Here is a 15,784-nt window from a genome sequence, read left to right as displayed (position 1 = left end):
CCTCTGCATTTAACCCATCCCCGTGTGATTTTGATCCTACCCCTGGGGGAGAGGGGAGCAGTGAGCAGCAGCTCGGGAATCATTTATTGATCTAGCCCCCCAATTCCAACCTTTGATGTTGAGTGCCAAGCAGGGAGGCAATGGGTCCCATTTTTATAGTCTTTGGTATGACCCGGCCGGGGTTTGAACCCACAACCTTCCAGTCTCAGGGTGGATACTCTAGCAATAGGCCACTGAGCTAAAATGGGCAAACTGTCTCAATGTGGTTCTTACATAAAAGGTGGAGTGAGTTTGCGTGTCCTAATGATCCTAGGAGCCAAGTTGTATGGAGCTTTATGCCCCTGGCAGAGTCACCCATGGAAAAAGCATGAGGGGCCAGATAAAGCACGGCTCATAGACCCCTCATGATGATAAATAAAAATGACTCCGTTCTCCCTTGCCTGGACGCCTTTCACCGGGGCCCTCCCTCTGGAGCCAGGCCTGGAGTTGGGGCTCAAAGGCGAGCGTTTTCAGGCCTTCACTCCTGAGGCCTGGCTGGGCACAGCCCGGAAAAGGCAGCGTGGGTTCCCCTCCCCATGTGTTCACCACCTCTGGGACGGGCCAAAGCGGTCGGGTGTAGGGTGAGCTGGGTGACGGCCAAAGGCGGGGACCTTGGCGATCCGATCCCTACAGAAGCTGGCTCTTGGGACGTGTAATGTCATCTCTCTGGCAGGAAAGAAGCCTGAGCTGTTGTGCGGGGCAGCAAAGTTTCGACTAGACATAGTCGGACTTGCCTCCACACATACTTTGGGTTCTGGTAAAAGTCCTCTTGAGAGGGACTGGACTCTCTTCCACTCTGGAGTTGCCCATGGTGAAAAGCGCAGAGCAGGTGTGGGCATACTTATTGCCCCCTGGCTGGGCGCCTGCATATTTGGGTTCACCTTGGTAAACGAGAGGGTAGCCTCTCTCGGCCTTTGGGTGCGGGGGATGGGTCCGGACTCTTTTTTGTGTTTATGCAACAAACGGCAGCTCAGAGTACCCACCCTTTTTGGAGTCCTTGGAAGAAGTGCAGGAGAGCGCTCCTTCCAGAACCAGAACAGTCCTCCGAGATAAAGGCTCTGCTTAACAATAAGAAGAGAGTCTTTAGTTCGGGGGACGTAGAGGAGCTGCGTAGAGTCCAGAAGGAACTCCTGCTGAAGATCAGGAAGGGGAAGGAGAACTACAGGAGGAGGCTGGAGAAGCAAATGGAGCTTAACAACGCCAGAAGCATCTGGAGAGGCTGTAATCCATCTCAGGCCATGGTAAAGGGTAAACTAACTTGTGGGGACAAGGACTGGGCGGATGAACTCAATTTGTTCTTCAACAGATTTGATTCTGCCTCCCCCCCCACCCCTTTACCCACCATGCTCCCACTCCTCACCTTTCCCAGTCTGCTCCCCCCCTCTGCACCTCAGCCTGCCACCTTCAATTCTCCAGCCCCCCCGCCAGCTCACCAACCCCCTCTCACCCCCCCGAAGACACTCTTCGCTCCTCCATCCCAGTCTTCCCACCCCCATCCCCCTCTCCTTTACAGATCTTCAGGTGAGGAGTCAACTCAGGAAGATCAAGGCAGGGAAGGCCCCAGGCCCAGACGGCATCTGTCCGAGACTGCTCAGGGACTGTGCGGATCAGCTAAGAGGCGTGGTCATGCACCTGTTCAACCTGAGCCTGAATTAAAATTCAGCTCAGCATGGTCCCCATACCGAAGGTGCCGCTCCCCAAGGAGCCTAACCACTTCAGGCCGATTGCCTTGACTTCCCACCTGATGAAAACTATGGAAAGGATCATCCTGCGTCACCTGCGTTCACTGGTGGGAGCACAGCTGGACTCCCTGCAGTTTACTTATTGGCCTGGTGTTAGGGTGGACGATGCAATAATTTATTTACTGCACAGATCACTGCTTCACCTGGAGGACATTGGGAGCACTGGGAGGATCATGTTCTTCGATTTCTTTAGCGCTTTAAACATCCAGACGTCACTGCTCAGGGTTAAGATGGAGAAGGTGGGAGTGGATCATCACCTGGCTGCATGGAGTACAGACGTCCTCACCAACCGGCCGCAGTACGTGAGGTTACATCGCGGTGGAATACAGGACGATCATCAAGGCCTTTGTCAGCTGGTGTGAGCTCAACCAGCTTCAGCTCAACACCAGCGTCCGAAGGAGATGATTGTGAACTTCGGTAGGTCAGCACCCCACTTCACTCCGGTGAACATCCAGGGATCGGACATTGAGGTAGTGGAGAACTACAAATTCCTGGGTGTTCACCTTAACAACAAACTGGACTGGACTGGTCATACCCAAGGCCTGTACAAGAAGGGCCAGAGTCGCCTCCACCTGCTGATGAGACTGAGGTCCTTTGGTGTGTGCAGGGCTCTCCTCAGGACCTTCTATGACTCTGTGGTGGCCTCAGCCATCCTCTACGCTGTGGTCTGCTGGAGAGGGGGCAGTATGGACCGGGAGAGACGAAGACTGAATAAAATAGTCAGGAAAGCGAGCTCTGTCCTGGGCTGTCCCCTGGACTCCATAGAAGTTGTTGGTGAGAGGAGGATGTTAGTTAAAATGAAATCCATCATGAATGACACCTCTCACCCCCTCCATGACATTGTGCAGGCCCTGAGCATCTCCTTCAGCAGCAGACTATTACACCCACGGTGTAGGAAGGAGATGTTACGCAGGTCCTTCATTCTCACTGCTGTCAGACTCTACAACACGTGCGGCACCTGATCATGTGTTGGTTTCCTTCCGTTTCGTCTCTACCGCTACTAGTGGCACTTGTCTTAGACCTTGTTTGTCTGTTATTTATCCATTTTTACATTTGGCACTTGTTTCTTGTATTCTTGCACTCTTGTTCGCCGCTGTAACAAGAAAATTTCCCCAATGTGGGTTAAACAACGTTTTATCAATCAATCAATCAATCAAATTTTTTGGGGCTATGCTGGCTGACACACCTCTACAACATTGCGTGGACATCGGGGACAGTGCCCCTGGATTGGCAGACTGGGGTGGTGGTCCCTCTTTTTAGGATTGGGGACAGGAGGGTGTGTTCCAACTACACACTGTTAAGGTCTAGTCAGGGGTGCTGCAGAGCAGGGTCCGTCGGGAGGTAGAATTTCGGATTCAGGAGGAGCAGTGTGGTTTTCGTCCTGGCCGTGAAACAGTGGAGCAGCTCTATACCCTTGGCAGGATCCTCGAGGGTGCATGCTCAACCAGTCCACATGTGTTTTGTGGACCTGGAGAAGGCGTTCAACCATGTCCCTCAGGGACTTCTGTGTGGGGTGCTTTGGGAGTACGGGATGCCGAACTCACTGGTAAGAGCGGTTCATCAATGCCAGCTGATGAGCTGTATCATCAATGCCAGGGTTTGAGACCAGACTTCTGTTCGAGAGAGTTCTCACTTGTTGTGGCAGTGACTGTTTACATTCCTCAGAGTGCTGTCTCGGAGCGTGCAAATGACGGTGTCCACTCTTGCATCGCAGGGCTACAGACTGCGCACCCAGATGCATGTGTTATTGTGAATGGGGATTTTAATCACGTAAATGTGGGAAAGACGCTGATGAACTTTACCCACTATGTCACATGTAAAACAAGGGAGGAAAAAATATTACACATTCTATGCCTATGTAAAAGGAGCTTACACATCCACAGCTCTTCCACCACTAGGGGCATCAGACCACAACATGGTCTGGACGGAACCAGCATACATCCCTATAATAGAGGTTGCCTGTCAGCACCAGAACTGTCCAGCAATGGTCAGTGGATGTGGAGGAGGAGCTGAGGGCGTGCTTTGAGACCACCGACTGGGGGATGTTCCAGAGAGTCCACGGGGAGCACATAGATGGTCTTGTAGACTGTGTCACGGACTACATCAAGTTCTGCGAGGAGAGCATCGTCCCCATTAAAAAGGTGCGGTGCTTTCCTAATAAGTCGTGGATAAATGGCAACATCAAAGCCTACTTGACGAGGAAGAGGAGGCTGTTTGAAGCAGGGGACACTGAGGGAGCCAAGGCCACTCAAAAGGAGGTGAAGAGGGAGCTGAGAGCAGCTAAAGACAGCTACAGGAGGAAACTGGAGGGAGGGCTGGTGGCCCACAGCTCTAAGGAAGTGTGGAAGGGCTTTTAGATCACGGGTCTCAAGCAGCCACATACGGTGGTGGAGGGGACCCGAGAGCAGGCAGATGACCTGAACCCAACTTGTCCTCTGCATTTAACCCATCACCGTGTGATTTTAATCCATCCCCTGGGGGAGAGGGGAACAGTGAGCAGCAGCGGTGCCGCGCTCGGGAATCACTTGGTGATCTAACCCCCCAATTCCAACCCTTAATGCTGAGTGCCAAGCAGGGAGGCAATGGGTCCCATTTTTATAGTCTTTGGTATGACCCGGCCGGGGTTTGAACCCACAACCTTCCAGTCTCGGGGCGGACACTCTACCACTAGGTCACTGAGCTGGCATGTCTGAGCTTTAAATGTCATGAGCTGGTTGGCAACTGATTTTTCCCAGAGGGGACAATAAAGGTTTCAATCAATTACCAATCAATAAGGTGGTTCAGGCATCTCATTAGGATGCCTCCTAGACGCCTCCCCGTGTAGGTGTTCTGGGCACGTCCCACCGGCAGAAGACCCCGGGGACGACCCAGGACGCGCAGGAGAGACTGTGTCTCGGCCGGCCTGCGAATGCCCTGGGATCCCCCGGGATGAGCTGGACAAAGTGGCTGGGAAGAGGGAAGTTTGGGCGTCCCTCCTTTAAAGCTCCTGCCCCCGCGACCCAACCCCGGATAAGTGGTTGAGGATGGATGGATGGATGGATGGATAGATGGATAGATGGATAGATGGATGGGGAACTAATATTTCTGCTGCTATAGTTATGATTGGGTTTATGATGTTATCATTGAGCCAATACTTCAAATCTAATTTAAGTAATGGTCAGACATAGCAGAAGTATACGGTAGTACCTCTCCATTTGATGGGGCCAATCCTTGGGAAAGTACCAAAGCATTACCATTTTTATGCATCACTACATTTCTTGCCTGTGTAATACCAAAAGCATCGATTATTGTGTGAAACGCTGTTTCAGTGGTTTTGCTAGGAGATTCATATAGATATTGAAGTCACCCATAATTAGGGGGACTGTAAATAACTGCAAGATAAAACAACAAGGCTGGGGATTGCGCGACAAGATTTTCAAATGTTATAAAGGCTAAATGTAATACTTCTGAAGGATAATTTGATAATTATTTACCATAAATTACTTCAATGGACCAGTTGGTTTGGCTGCAAGTTCAAATGAGATACTGAGACAATATGAATTATATTGCCGGCTTTAGTGAAAAAAAACATAGGAAAATATAATCAGTTTGAACCACATAACCAATAAAACATAGGAAAATATAATCAGTTTGAACACATATAGAAAACAAATTGTTCACACTCTAAATACATCATCACCAATACATTAGTCGAAAGTCCAGAAAATTATATCAGTTTAAAAATCCCGGGATATGAACAACTCAAGGCCTACCACAGTGCGGCAGAAGGCATCCAAAGTGTCTCTGTCTTTTTTCTTTTAGATCCAACTGAGAAGGCTCGCCATCAATCCAAGCGAATCCATCAGAATGAAAATCCCAAAATAAAAAGGGAAACAAAAAAAACGATCTCTGTGAGATAGCTAATAGTAACGGCTGATCGCCGAACAATCTCATCAAAGGATATCACAATTAGCGGTGTAAATCGCGGGTTTTGTCACGATACGATATAATATCGATATAAAGAACTACGATACGATATTTGCCGATATCTTAAAGCCTGCTGCGATTCATTCACGATATATCGCGATATAGTGCTCTACGATCGATTTTTTTTTTTTTTTTTTAATAAAAAATATAGAACAATATCCTGATTTACAACAATTCATACGCAAAATCAACAAGGTACTGCAAACTCTTTATTTAGGAAATTACAAGAGTATTGTAGTATACAAATTGCTTACTTTAACACTGAACTTTGATGTCGTGTTTTTTCTTTAAATGTGCGGCGAGATTTGTGCTCCCTGAATATTTGATCACCGCATGGCAGGATTTACAAACTGCACGTGTCTTGTCCGTTGAGCCATCTTTTCTTTGGAATCCAAAGTGCTTCCAAACGAATGACTTGAAGCCTAAAGGGGAGCAAATTTCCTCGTCTTTTTGGACACTAGCCATAGCACCAGCCCAGGAGCCGCGTGCTAGTTGTCGACTCCCCTTTCACGTGCAGCAACGCCGAGCACTGCTCCCTGCTCCCGGAAAGAGGAAGCAAGCAACAATGAACTGGATTTCAAAATAAAGTCGCGTCTAATGTCCGAGGTCAAACACGGCGATATAAATCGATGTTTACCTTTAGCATCGATGCCAATAAATCGTAGAGCATTATATCGATTAATCGATGTGTATCGATGTATCGTTACACCCCTAATCACAATGTCAAAACGGCTGATCACCGAATAATCGCATCAAAGGATATCACAATATCAAAGAAATACCAATATCAAAAATCAATATCAAAAATGATTCACAATCTGTTTTACTCTCTTTTTTATTGATTTCTCTCACTGTGTTCCGTTATCTAGCCTCGGACTACCCGTTCCCTCTCAAATCACCCACTGTGTCGGTAGGAGGAGGGACATTCTCTCGAACAAGCAGTTCGATAGGCTGAGGTATTACGTGCTTCAGTTTTGTCTCGGATTTTGATTGGCTAAGTACTAGGGGTGTAACGATTCATCGATACAAAACGATTACCGTTTTTTTCCGTGTATAGTGCGCGAAATTTACCTAATTTATTGTCCTAAAATCTGGGGTGCGTATTATACATGGGTACAAAGAAAAAAAAATTTTAATTTTTTTTTTTTATTTTTTATTTTTTATTTTTTTTAAATCAAGTCATGGTACAACAAAACCAACAACAGGACTGACCGACAAAGTCGTGGAACAAAAAGACAGGGTGACATTACCAAAGACAGGAACAGAATGACAGTAACACATGCAATGATCCAACGGTGAGCGAGGGGCAGACAGGACTTAGATACAAAACACGTTACATCGATTGAGGTGACACAGGAAGAGAGGGGCGACGCGAACAGAAACTATGGCAACCTAGACACATAGCAAAACTGGGGACGAGACATGACAAATCTCCCCCGAAATAAAACTCACCTTTCTTCTTGTTTGTTGTCAATCGCGCATCGCATTCAGCCATCCTGGCCAACACACTTAGTCAGTTAAATACATAATTGACGACACATCGTTTGATGCGATGGTGCAATCCTTGAGGGTGTGTTATTGTCAAATATTGTTTGTTTTTAATCTCCATCGCGGACCGGACGTCATACGGAGGCCGCCATTACAGATGCGCAGAACAGATGCGCAAGACACGTCAGCTATATTAAGAGCGAGAGTTGTTTTCTTCCTATTAGTTTCAATTCACAGTTTAATTAGCAGTTTCAATCAGCAAATAACAAAATGCGTATTACAGGTAAAATTTTATTTCACAACACTTTGCCTTGTTCCTTTGGTCTCTGCTGTTCATCCTAAAACACAAAGGCGCTCTTTAAGCAATGCGACAGTGAGCGCCCGGCGCGCTGCGGTTGCGCGACCGCACCAAATTAAGCTCCCTGCGCAGTGCGCACTGAGGTCCACTTAAATTTTAGAAAGTACATCAGGACTTTAAAAATATCTTCTAAATTTCAGCGACGGCTCTGTCACAATAATGCTACCAGCGCGGTGCAGTTGGGCGGTCGGCGGCGTGCTACGGTTGAGAGTTCTTTCTTGCGCTCTCTCTCTCGCTCTCTCTCGCTCTCGCACACACGCGCACACACGCACACGCGCACACACGCAAACCGGATATCATACGGAGGCCGCCATTACAGATGCGCAGAACGGATGCGCAAGACACGTCAGCTATATAAAGAGTGAGAGTTCAGTTCTCTACCTAAATCCGTATTACAGGTAATATTTTATTTCACAACACTTTGCCTTGTTCCTTTCGTCTCTGCTGTTCACTTCAAACACGCTCCATGCGACCGCAATGCTCTCGTATCAGACGCTTGCTCGATCACCTGCTCGTTTGCTGTCCCGTGCGCGCACGGAGCGCGGTGGTGCGTTTACGGGCAGTCGGAGAAATCAACGCCAACAAAAAAAATTACATCCAGCCTAGTTAAGACCATACCAAAGACTATAAAAATGGGACCCATTGCCTCCCTGCGTGTGTGACGATCATTGGGACTTAAAAAAAAAAAAAAAAAAAAAAAATTAAATTTTTTTTTTTAAAAATTTCATAAAAATTGGGTGCGTATTATACATGGGTACAAGCTTTTTTCCAGCATCAGCATGCCATTTTTAGGGGTGCGTACTATACATGGGGGCGCACTATACACGGAAAAAAACGGTAATCGATATAATGCTCTACGATTTATTGGCATCGATGCTAACATCGATTTATATCGCCGTGTTTGACCTCGGACATTAGACGCAACTTTATTTTGAAATCCAGTTCATTGTTGCTTGCTTCCTCTTTCCGGGAGCAGTGCGCGGCGTTGTTGTGTTGTGAGCAGAGCAGGCACGTTAAAGGGGAGTCGACAACTAGTACGCGGCTCCTGGGCTGGTGCTATGGCTAGTGTGGAAAAAGACGAGGAAATTTGCTCCCCTTTAGGCTTCAAGTCATTCGTTTGGAAGCACTTTGGATTCCAAAGAAAAGATGGCTCAACGGACAAGACACATGCAGTTTGTAAATCCTGCCATGCGGTGATCAAATATTCAGGGAGCACAAATCTCGCCGCACATTTAAAGAAAAAACACGACATCAAAGTTCAGTGTTAAAATAAGCACTTTGTATACTATAATACTCTTGTAATTTCCTAAATAAAGAGTTTGCATTTGCAGTACTTTGTTGATTTTGCGTATGAATTGTTATAAATCAGGATATTGTTCTATATTTTTTATTAAAAAAAAAAATAAAAAAAATCGATCGTAGAGCACTATATCGTGAATGAATCGCAGCAGGCTTTAAGATATCGGCAAATATCGTATCGTAGTGCTTTGTATCGATAGGATATCGTATCGTGACAAAACCCGCGATTTACACCCCTACTAAGTACTAATCACTCCATTTTATGAGAGTTACATCAAGGTCTTAGATCAGATTAAAAAATAGGTGCTATGAGGACGTGCGTCATGAGAGCTCACAAAGTTTGGAGGCGAGGCCTCATTAAGTGGCTGTTAATTATTTGGTTTTAACCAGGTTTCACAAAGACCAATCAGATGAAGATGGTCTCTGATCAAGTAATTAACAAGTAGGACTTTTGCGGAAAGTGGTCTAATAAAACCTGGTTTCAATCTAGTAGGCTGAAATTATTTACCAGTGGAGGATTTCTAAGCCAAATATTCGTAAGATTACATTGTCTGAATTCTGTATTGCATTTGAAATGACTATTTTCGCGGTGGGAGGTGACGACTGTAAGAATCTAATAGTTACTTGTCGGCACACGCGTACTATTATTCGGAGCGAGCACTGTCATCAATGAGACCTGTCTGGAAAGTATGCCAACAAAGAGGAATTCTGTTCCAAAATGAAACGTGTGGATTAGGAGAAAACTCCACAAGCACGTAAAGAAAATACACACACTCATAAAACGCTTGTGAGTGATGTGAGTCACCCCGCTCACTCTTTGTTCGATCTTCTGCCCTCTGGGAAGAGGTACAGGAGCCTGCGCTCCGGCACCACCAGACTCACCAATAGCTTCATACTCCAGGCTGTTAGGATCCTGAACTCTCTCCCCCCTTCTGCGTAGCGTCCTGTACTTTTGCGCTATATTCTGACTGTCTGCTGTATGCACACTTGCTCCGTTTTGCTCCTCTTATTTATTGTGTTATTTGTTTATTTATTATTTATTCATCACTCTTATTATTCATTGTTTGTGCCTTCTTGTTTTTATTTTGTGTTGTTTGCTTGTATGTATGTCGTGTACTATGTCTTGTCACGGTGGGATAGTGGAAACGTAATTTCGATTTCTTTGTGTGTCTTGGCATGTGAAGAGATTGACAATAAAGCAGACTTTAACTTTTTGACTTGCAGAGTTGAACAAAAACACACTGTATACCATTGACAAAGTGTAACTAACGGGGCAGGATGACCAAGTGCGACACAAACAGTGTTTATTGGATGTTAAAGGGAAAACGGAAGGGGACAGGAGTGGGTGCACCAAGGAAGCAGCGTTAGAGTGGAGAGCAGCAGACAGCCAGTGGTGAGCGGGCGAACGGTGTCGCTGAACCAGACTCGTCCCAGGCGAGTGGTGATTGAGAGCAGGCAGACAGTCGAACTTGACAGAGAGTGAAGAAGAATAAGCAAATAGGGTCATGGTCACCCTTCCGTGAGTCGTCACCTTATCGTGGTGGAGGGGTTTGTGTGCCCCAATGTTTCTAGGAGCCATGTTGTCTGGGGCTTCATGCCCCTGGTAGTGTCACACCCATGGCAAAAGGGTCCTAGGTGAGGGGCCAGACAAAGCACGGCTCACAAAACCCCTTATGACGATAAAGAAAATTGGACTTAGTTCTCCCTCGCTCGGACGCAGGTCACCGGGGCCCTCCTCTGGATTCAGGCCTGGAGGTGGGGCTCGAAGGCGAGCGTCTGGTGGCCGGGCCTTCACCCATTGGACCCGGCCGGGCACAGCCCGAAAAGTAAACGTGGGTTCCCCTTCCCATGGGCTCACAACCTGTGGGAGGGGCCAAAGGGGTCGGATGCAGTGTAAGCTGGGCGGCGGCCAAAGGCAGGGACCTTGGCGGTCCGATCCCCGGCTGCAGAAGCTGGCTCTTGGGACATGGAATGACACCTCTCTGGCTGGGTTCCTGTACAAGCCCTCTTGAGAGGCTGGACTCTCTTCTACTCTGGAGTTGCCCACGGTAAGCGGCGTTGAGCAGGTGTGGGGATACTTATTGGCCCCCAGCTGGGCCCCTGCACATTGGGATTCACCCCGGTGAACGAGAGGGTAGCCTCCTTCCACCTTTGGGGACTGTTGTTTGTGTCTATGCACCAAACGGCAGCTCAGAGTACCCACCCTTTTTGGAGTCCCTGGAGGAAGTGGTGGAGAGTGCTCCTTCTGGGGACTCCATCGTTCTACTGGGTGACTTCAATGCTCACGTTGGCAATGACAGTGAGACCTGGAGGGGCGGGATTCGAAGGAACGCCCCCCCCGATCTAAACCCGAGCGGCGTTCTATTATTGAAATTCTGTGTTCGACACGGATTGTCAATAATGAACACCATACCATGTTCTAGCGTAAGGGTGTCCATGTGTGCACTTGGCACCAGGACACCCTAGGCCGAAGTTTGATGATCGACTTTGTAGTCGTGTCATCAGATTTGCAGCCGCAAGTTTTGGACACTCGGGTGAAGAGAGTAGCGGAGCTCTTAACTGATCACCACCTAGTGGTGGGTTGGCTCCGATATAGGGGAAGATGTCGGTCCGACCTGCCACGCCCAAACGTACTGTGAGGGTCTGCTGGGAACGTCTGGCAGAATCCCCTGTCAGGAAGAGCTTCAACTCCCACCTCCGACAGAGCTTTTTCCATGTTCCGGAGGAGGCGGGGGACATTAAGTCCGAGTGGACCATGTTCTGCGCCTCCATTGTTGAAGCAGCCGACCAGAGCTGTGGCCGTATGGTGCCTGTCGTGGCAGTAATCCTCGAACCCGCTGGTGGACACCAGGGCTAAGGAATGCCATCAAGCTGAAGAAGGAGGAAGGATTTTCTATAATGAACACCATGTTCAAACATAAGGGTGTCCATGTGTGCACTTGGCACCAGGACACCCTAGGCCACAGTTCGATGATCGACTTTGTAGTCGTGTCATCGGATTTGCGGCCACATGTTTTGGACACTCGGGTGAAGAGAGAGGCGCGGATGTCAACTGATCACCACCTGGTGGTGGGTTGGCTCCGATGGTGGGGGAAGCTGCCGGTCCGACCTGGAAGACCCAAATGCTCTGTGAGGGTCTGCTGGGAACGTCTGGCAGAATCCCCTGTCGGGAAGAGGTTCAACTCCCACCTCCGGCAGAGCTTTTCCCACGTCCCGGGGGAGGCGGGGGACATTGAGTCAGAGTGGACCATGTTCCGCGCCTCCATTGTTGAGGCGGCCGACTGGAGCTGTGGCCGTAAGGCACACGTTTCATATGAACATTTGAAATGCAAGTTACAATTGTCTAGTTGTTCTTGGCTAACCCAATCTCTGTTCGCTCAGCTCCAACTGCGATTTCACCAGGACTTAAACCTCTTCAATCATGACGACAGCTCAACTAAAAACAAACGTGGCGTTCTACCCAAACATGCGACAAATGTCATGCGCTCATGGCTTTTTCAGCACATTGGGGTGAGTCTGTTTGTCAGGTCATTTGTATATCATGGAATACCAAAACAACAAAAATGTCTCCCCCTTTCATCTGTAGCATCCTTACCCAACAGAGGATGAAAAGAAACAGATCGCCAGTCAGACAAATCTGACACTTCTTCAGGTCAATAACTGGTGAGTAAAGTTCCTCCATAGTCCCACAAATTTCTCAAACAATCTCCTATAAAATGATCAGAACTGACTAAAGTTCGATCTAACACTGGTACTGCTTACCTATGTTTCCCTTCCATATCAATCCGTAAATTTACTCAAAACATTAACAGAGCAGCCCATTTTGACATGAAATAGCTTCGCGCGTATAGCAGCTATCGTTATAGCATTAGCCATCCGCAATCTCCCATGAGCCTCAGCAAAGTGTAAACAATCGCGTTTCTCAAACAATCTCCTATAAAATGATTGGAACTGACTAAAGTTTGATCTAATACATTGGTACTGCTTACCTATGTTTCCCTTCCATATCAATCCGTAAATTTACTCGACACATTAACGGAGCAGCCTATTTTGAAATTAAATAGCCTCGCGGGTACAATAGCTATTCGGTGACGCCCCCTGACTACAGTTACCGTAATGTTGGCAAGCGATGCGACCTTGTAATATACTAGTCGTACTAAAACGTACTGAAACATTTTGGCAGAGCACCGTGTACAACCAGTATGGATCAACAAATTCATCAATTGATCCATATATAAGGCGCTCTGCATTATAAGGCGCTAGGGGTGTAAATCGCGGGTTTTGTCACGATACGATATAATATCGATATAAAGAACTACGATACGATATTTGCCGATATCTTAAAGCCTGCTGCGATTCATTCACGATATATCGCGATATAGTGCTCTACGATCGATTTTTTTTTTTTTAATAAAAAATATAGAACAATATCCTGATTTATAACAATTCATACGCAAAATCAACAAGGTACTGCAAACTCTTTATTTAGGAAATGACAAGAGTATTGTAGTATACAAATCGCTTACTTTAACACTGAACTTTGATGTCGTGTTTTTTCTTTAAATGTGCGGCGAGATTTGTGCTCCCTGAATATTTGATCACCGCATGGCAGGATTTACAAACTGAACGTGTCTTGTCCGTTGAGCCATCTTTTCTTTGGAATCCAAAGTGCTTCCAAACGAATGACTTGAAGCCTAAAGGGGAGCAAATTTCCTCGTCTTTTTGGACACTAGCCATAGCACCAGCCCAGGAGCCGCGTACTAGTTGTCGACTCCCCTTTCACGTGCGTGCTCTGCTCACAACACAACAACGCCGGGCGCACTGCTCCCGGAAAGAGGAAGCAAGCAACAATGAACTGGATTTCAAAATAAAGTCGCGTCCAATGTCCGAGGTCAAACACGGCGATATAAATCGATGTTTACCTTTAGCATCGATGCCAATAAATCGTAGAGCATTATATCGATTAATCGATGTGTATCGATGTATCGTTACACCCCTATAAGGCGCGCTGTGTTTTTTTGAGTAAAATGTAAGTTTTTAAGTGCGCCTAATAGTGCGGAATATACGGTACTTGTTTTTTTAACAAGTTTGTGTATTAGATGAATTTTAACATAAGAGTATGTTAGAGTTTGCACATGTCTCTCGAGAGATATGAGAAATGTGGCCTAATGACTGCAGTTTCATGATACTACTATATTAAATAAATACATAAAGTAATGTTCAGAATAATGATCGTGCTATGTGATGAAAAATATTCCAGGTTTTGAGTATGTTTTTATTGTTACAAACAAGGTACCAGGAGATTCTCACAAATCCAACAGGACCAAGTGTTTATGATATGCAGACTCTTAAGGCTGTGAAATTGGGCTATTAGTAAGAAAAAGTAGAAAAGAGGGTGTTCACAACAATAGTAGTTTCTGTTGTTGATCCTCGAAACTTTACTACTCAACAAAACTATATTTAAGGCAAACTTCTTTTTTTTTAGCAATCCTGTGAATCACGGAACTACAAACGTGCGCGTGTGTCTGTGTCTTTGTGTGTGCGTGCTTGCGTGTGTGCGCATGTGTGTGTGAATAAATGTGTTTTCACAAAATCAAGGTTATGTCGCATAGATTAATTTCAAGTTATCGACAAGAGCTTGTTTGGAGAGTGGAGATTTTGAGATTCCTGCAAAAATAACTTTTTTTTTTATTTTTATTTTTTTTTCAGCAGCCCAAAATCTAAAATCATTGTCAAAGTTCAAGAAAATAAGTGATTAGTACACAAAGTGCCTTGTAACGAAGGACTCCGGTGCAGCTGACAGCGTAGGTTAGCGTGTCTCAGTAACTTACCTTTTCCCAGATTTCCTCGCCTCGTCATTTCATAAATGAGAACCAATGAAAATAGAAATTCACCCTGATGTGACTGCAACACAAAATCAAACAGCAGACAAACACACATCAAAGTGCATTGCGTAGTGACTAAGCAAATAACTATCCCAAATTCGTTGTATTTCATTGTACAATGACAATAAATGCATTCTATTCTATTCTACTGCTTGTTTACAACTGACAGTATGCTAGTCAAGCATTTCTCAATAACCTGCCTTAAAATAACCTGGAGTTCCTCGCCTCTTCACAAATTATTTATTTAAGTGGCCACAGCAACAAATAGAAAGTCGTACGTAAATGTAATGTAAATAATGTAATGTTTAATCACTCGATGTTTTGATGCCTATTTGGATTCATGCGTAAATAACCTATTTAAAAGTATGTTGGTGATCTCTTCTGTACAATCTGTAAATTGAAAATTAAAAAAAGTGTTGAGCCATTATTATTTTCTTTGTGGTGAAATGCATTTGAGACTATGTCCATGAAAAAGTATCAATAAACTTTCAAATGATTAAATCACTGAGATACAGTTGTACCTTTACTTATGGATCTAATTTGTTCCGCAATCGGGTTTGTAAGTAGAAAAGTAGAAGCAAGATTTCCTATAGGAGTCAATGTAAAAGGAAATAATGCATGCTGGACTATCCCAAAAGTCACACTTTTTGCCCTATTACTCTGTGTAAAATACAGGCCCGAATATAAGTTCGGTGTTTTTTGCATTGAAATAAGACTGAAAAAGTGGGGGTCGTCTTACATTCAGGGTCTAGACATTATACCCATTCACAACGCTAGATGGCGCCAGATATCTTTAAAGCGAATGCTGAACTTAACTCCCCAAGCCAAAGCGAACTCCTGTCACATAGAAAAAAAATAAAAATAGCGGTAGCACGAAGAAGAAAGATAAAAGTTAGCGGTAACAAAGAAAAGAGAAGAAAATAAGAGAAGAGATAACAGACAATGGAGAAACGTAGCGACAATCTGGAGAAAAGTGGGTCGAAGAACGGCCAGGTTAACCAGCAGCT

The 15,784-nt window shown here is 45.8% G+C and overlaps 1 protein-coding gene across 22 annotated transcripts in view; it reads left to right on the top strand.

Annotated features, from left to right (window-relative positions):
• The window catches only part of LOC133159954 (homeobox protein PKNOX1-like), a 146,088-nt gene that overhangs the window by 121,175 nt on the left and 9,129 nt on the right, over positions 1 to 15,784 (top strand). For 18 of the 22 annotated variants that reach the window (XM_061287402.1, XM_061287404.1, XM_061287401.1 and 15 more), the window contains 2 exons: positions 12,274 to 12,402; positions 12,479 to 12,555. The exons of 2 other annotated variants lie outside the window; for them this stretch is intronic. In XM_061287402.1, coding sequence (XP_061143386.1) covers positions 12,274 to 12,402; positions 12,479 to 12,555 — 206 coding nt within the window. Of the gene's footprint in view, positions 1 to 12,273; positions 12,403 to 12,478; positions 12,556 to 15,784 lie in introns of those variants that run through there. 2 more of the 22 variants (XM_061287409.1, XM_061287408.1) reach the window with 1 other exon arrangement.

Source organism: Syngnathus typhle, linkage group LG9 (assembly GCF_033458585.1).
Source record: "Syngnathus typhle isolate RoL2023-S1 ecotype Sweden linkage group LG9, RoL_Styp_1.0, whole genome shotgun sequence".
Taxonomy (NCBI): Eukaryota; Metazoa; Chordata; class Actinopteri; order Syngnathiformes; family Syngnathidae; genus Syngnathus; species Syngnathus typhle.
This window is presented reverse-complemented; position numbering and strand designations above follow the sequence as displayed.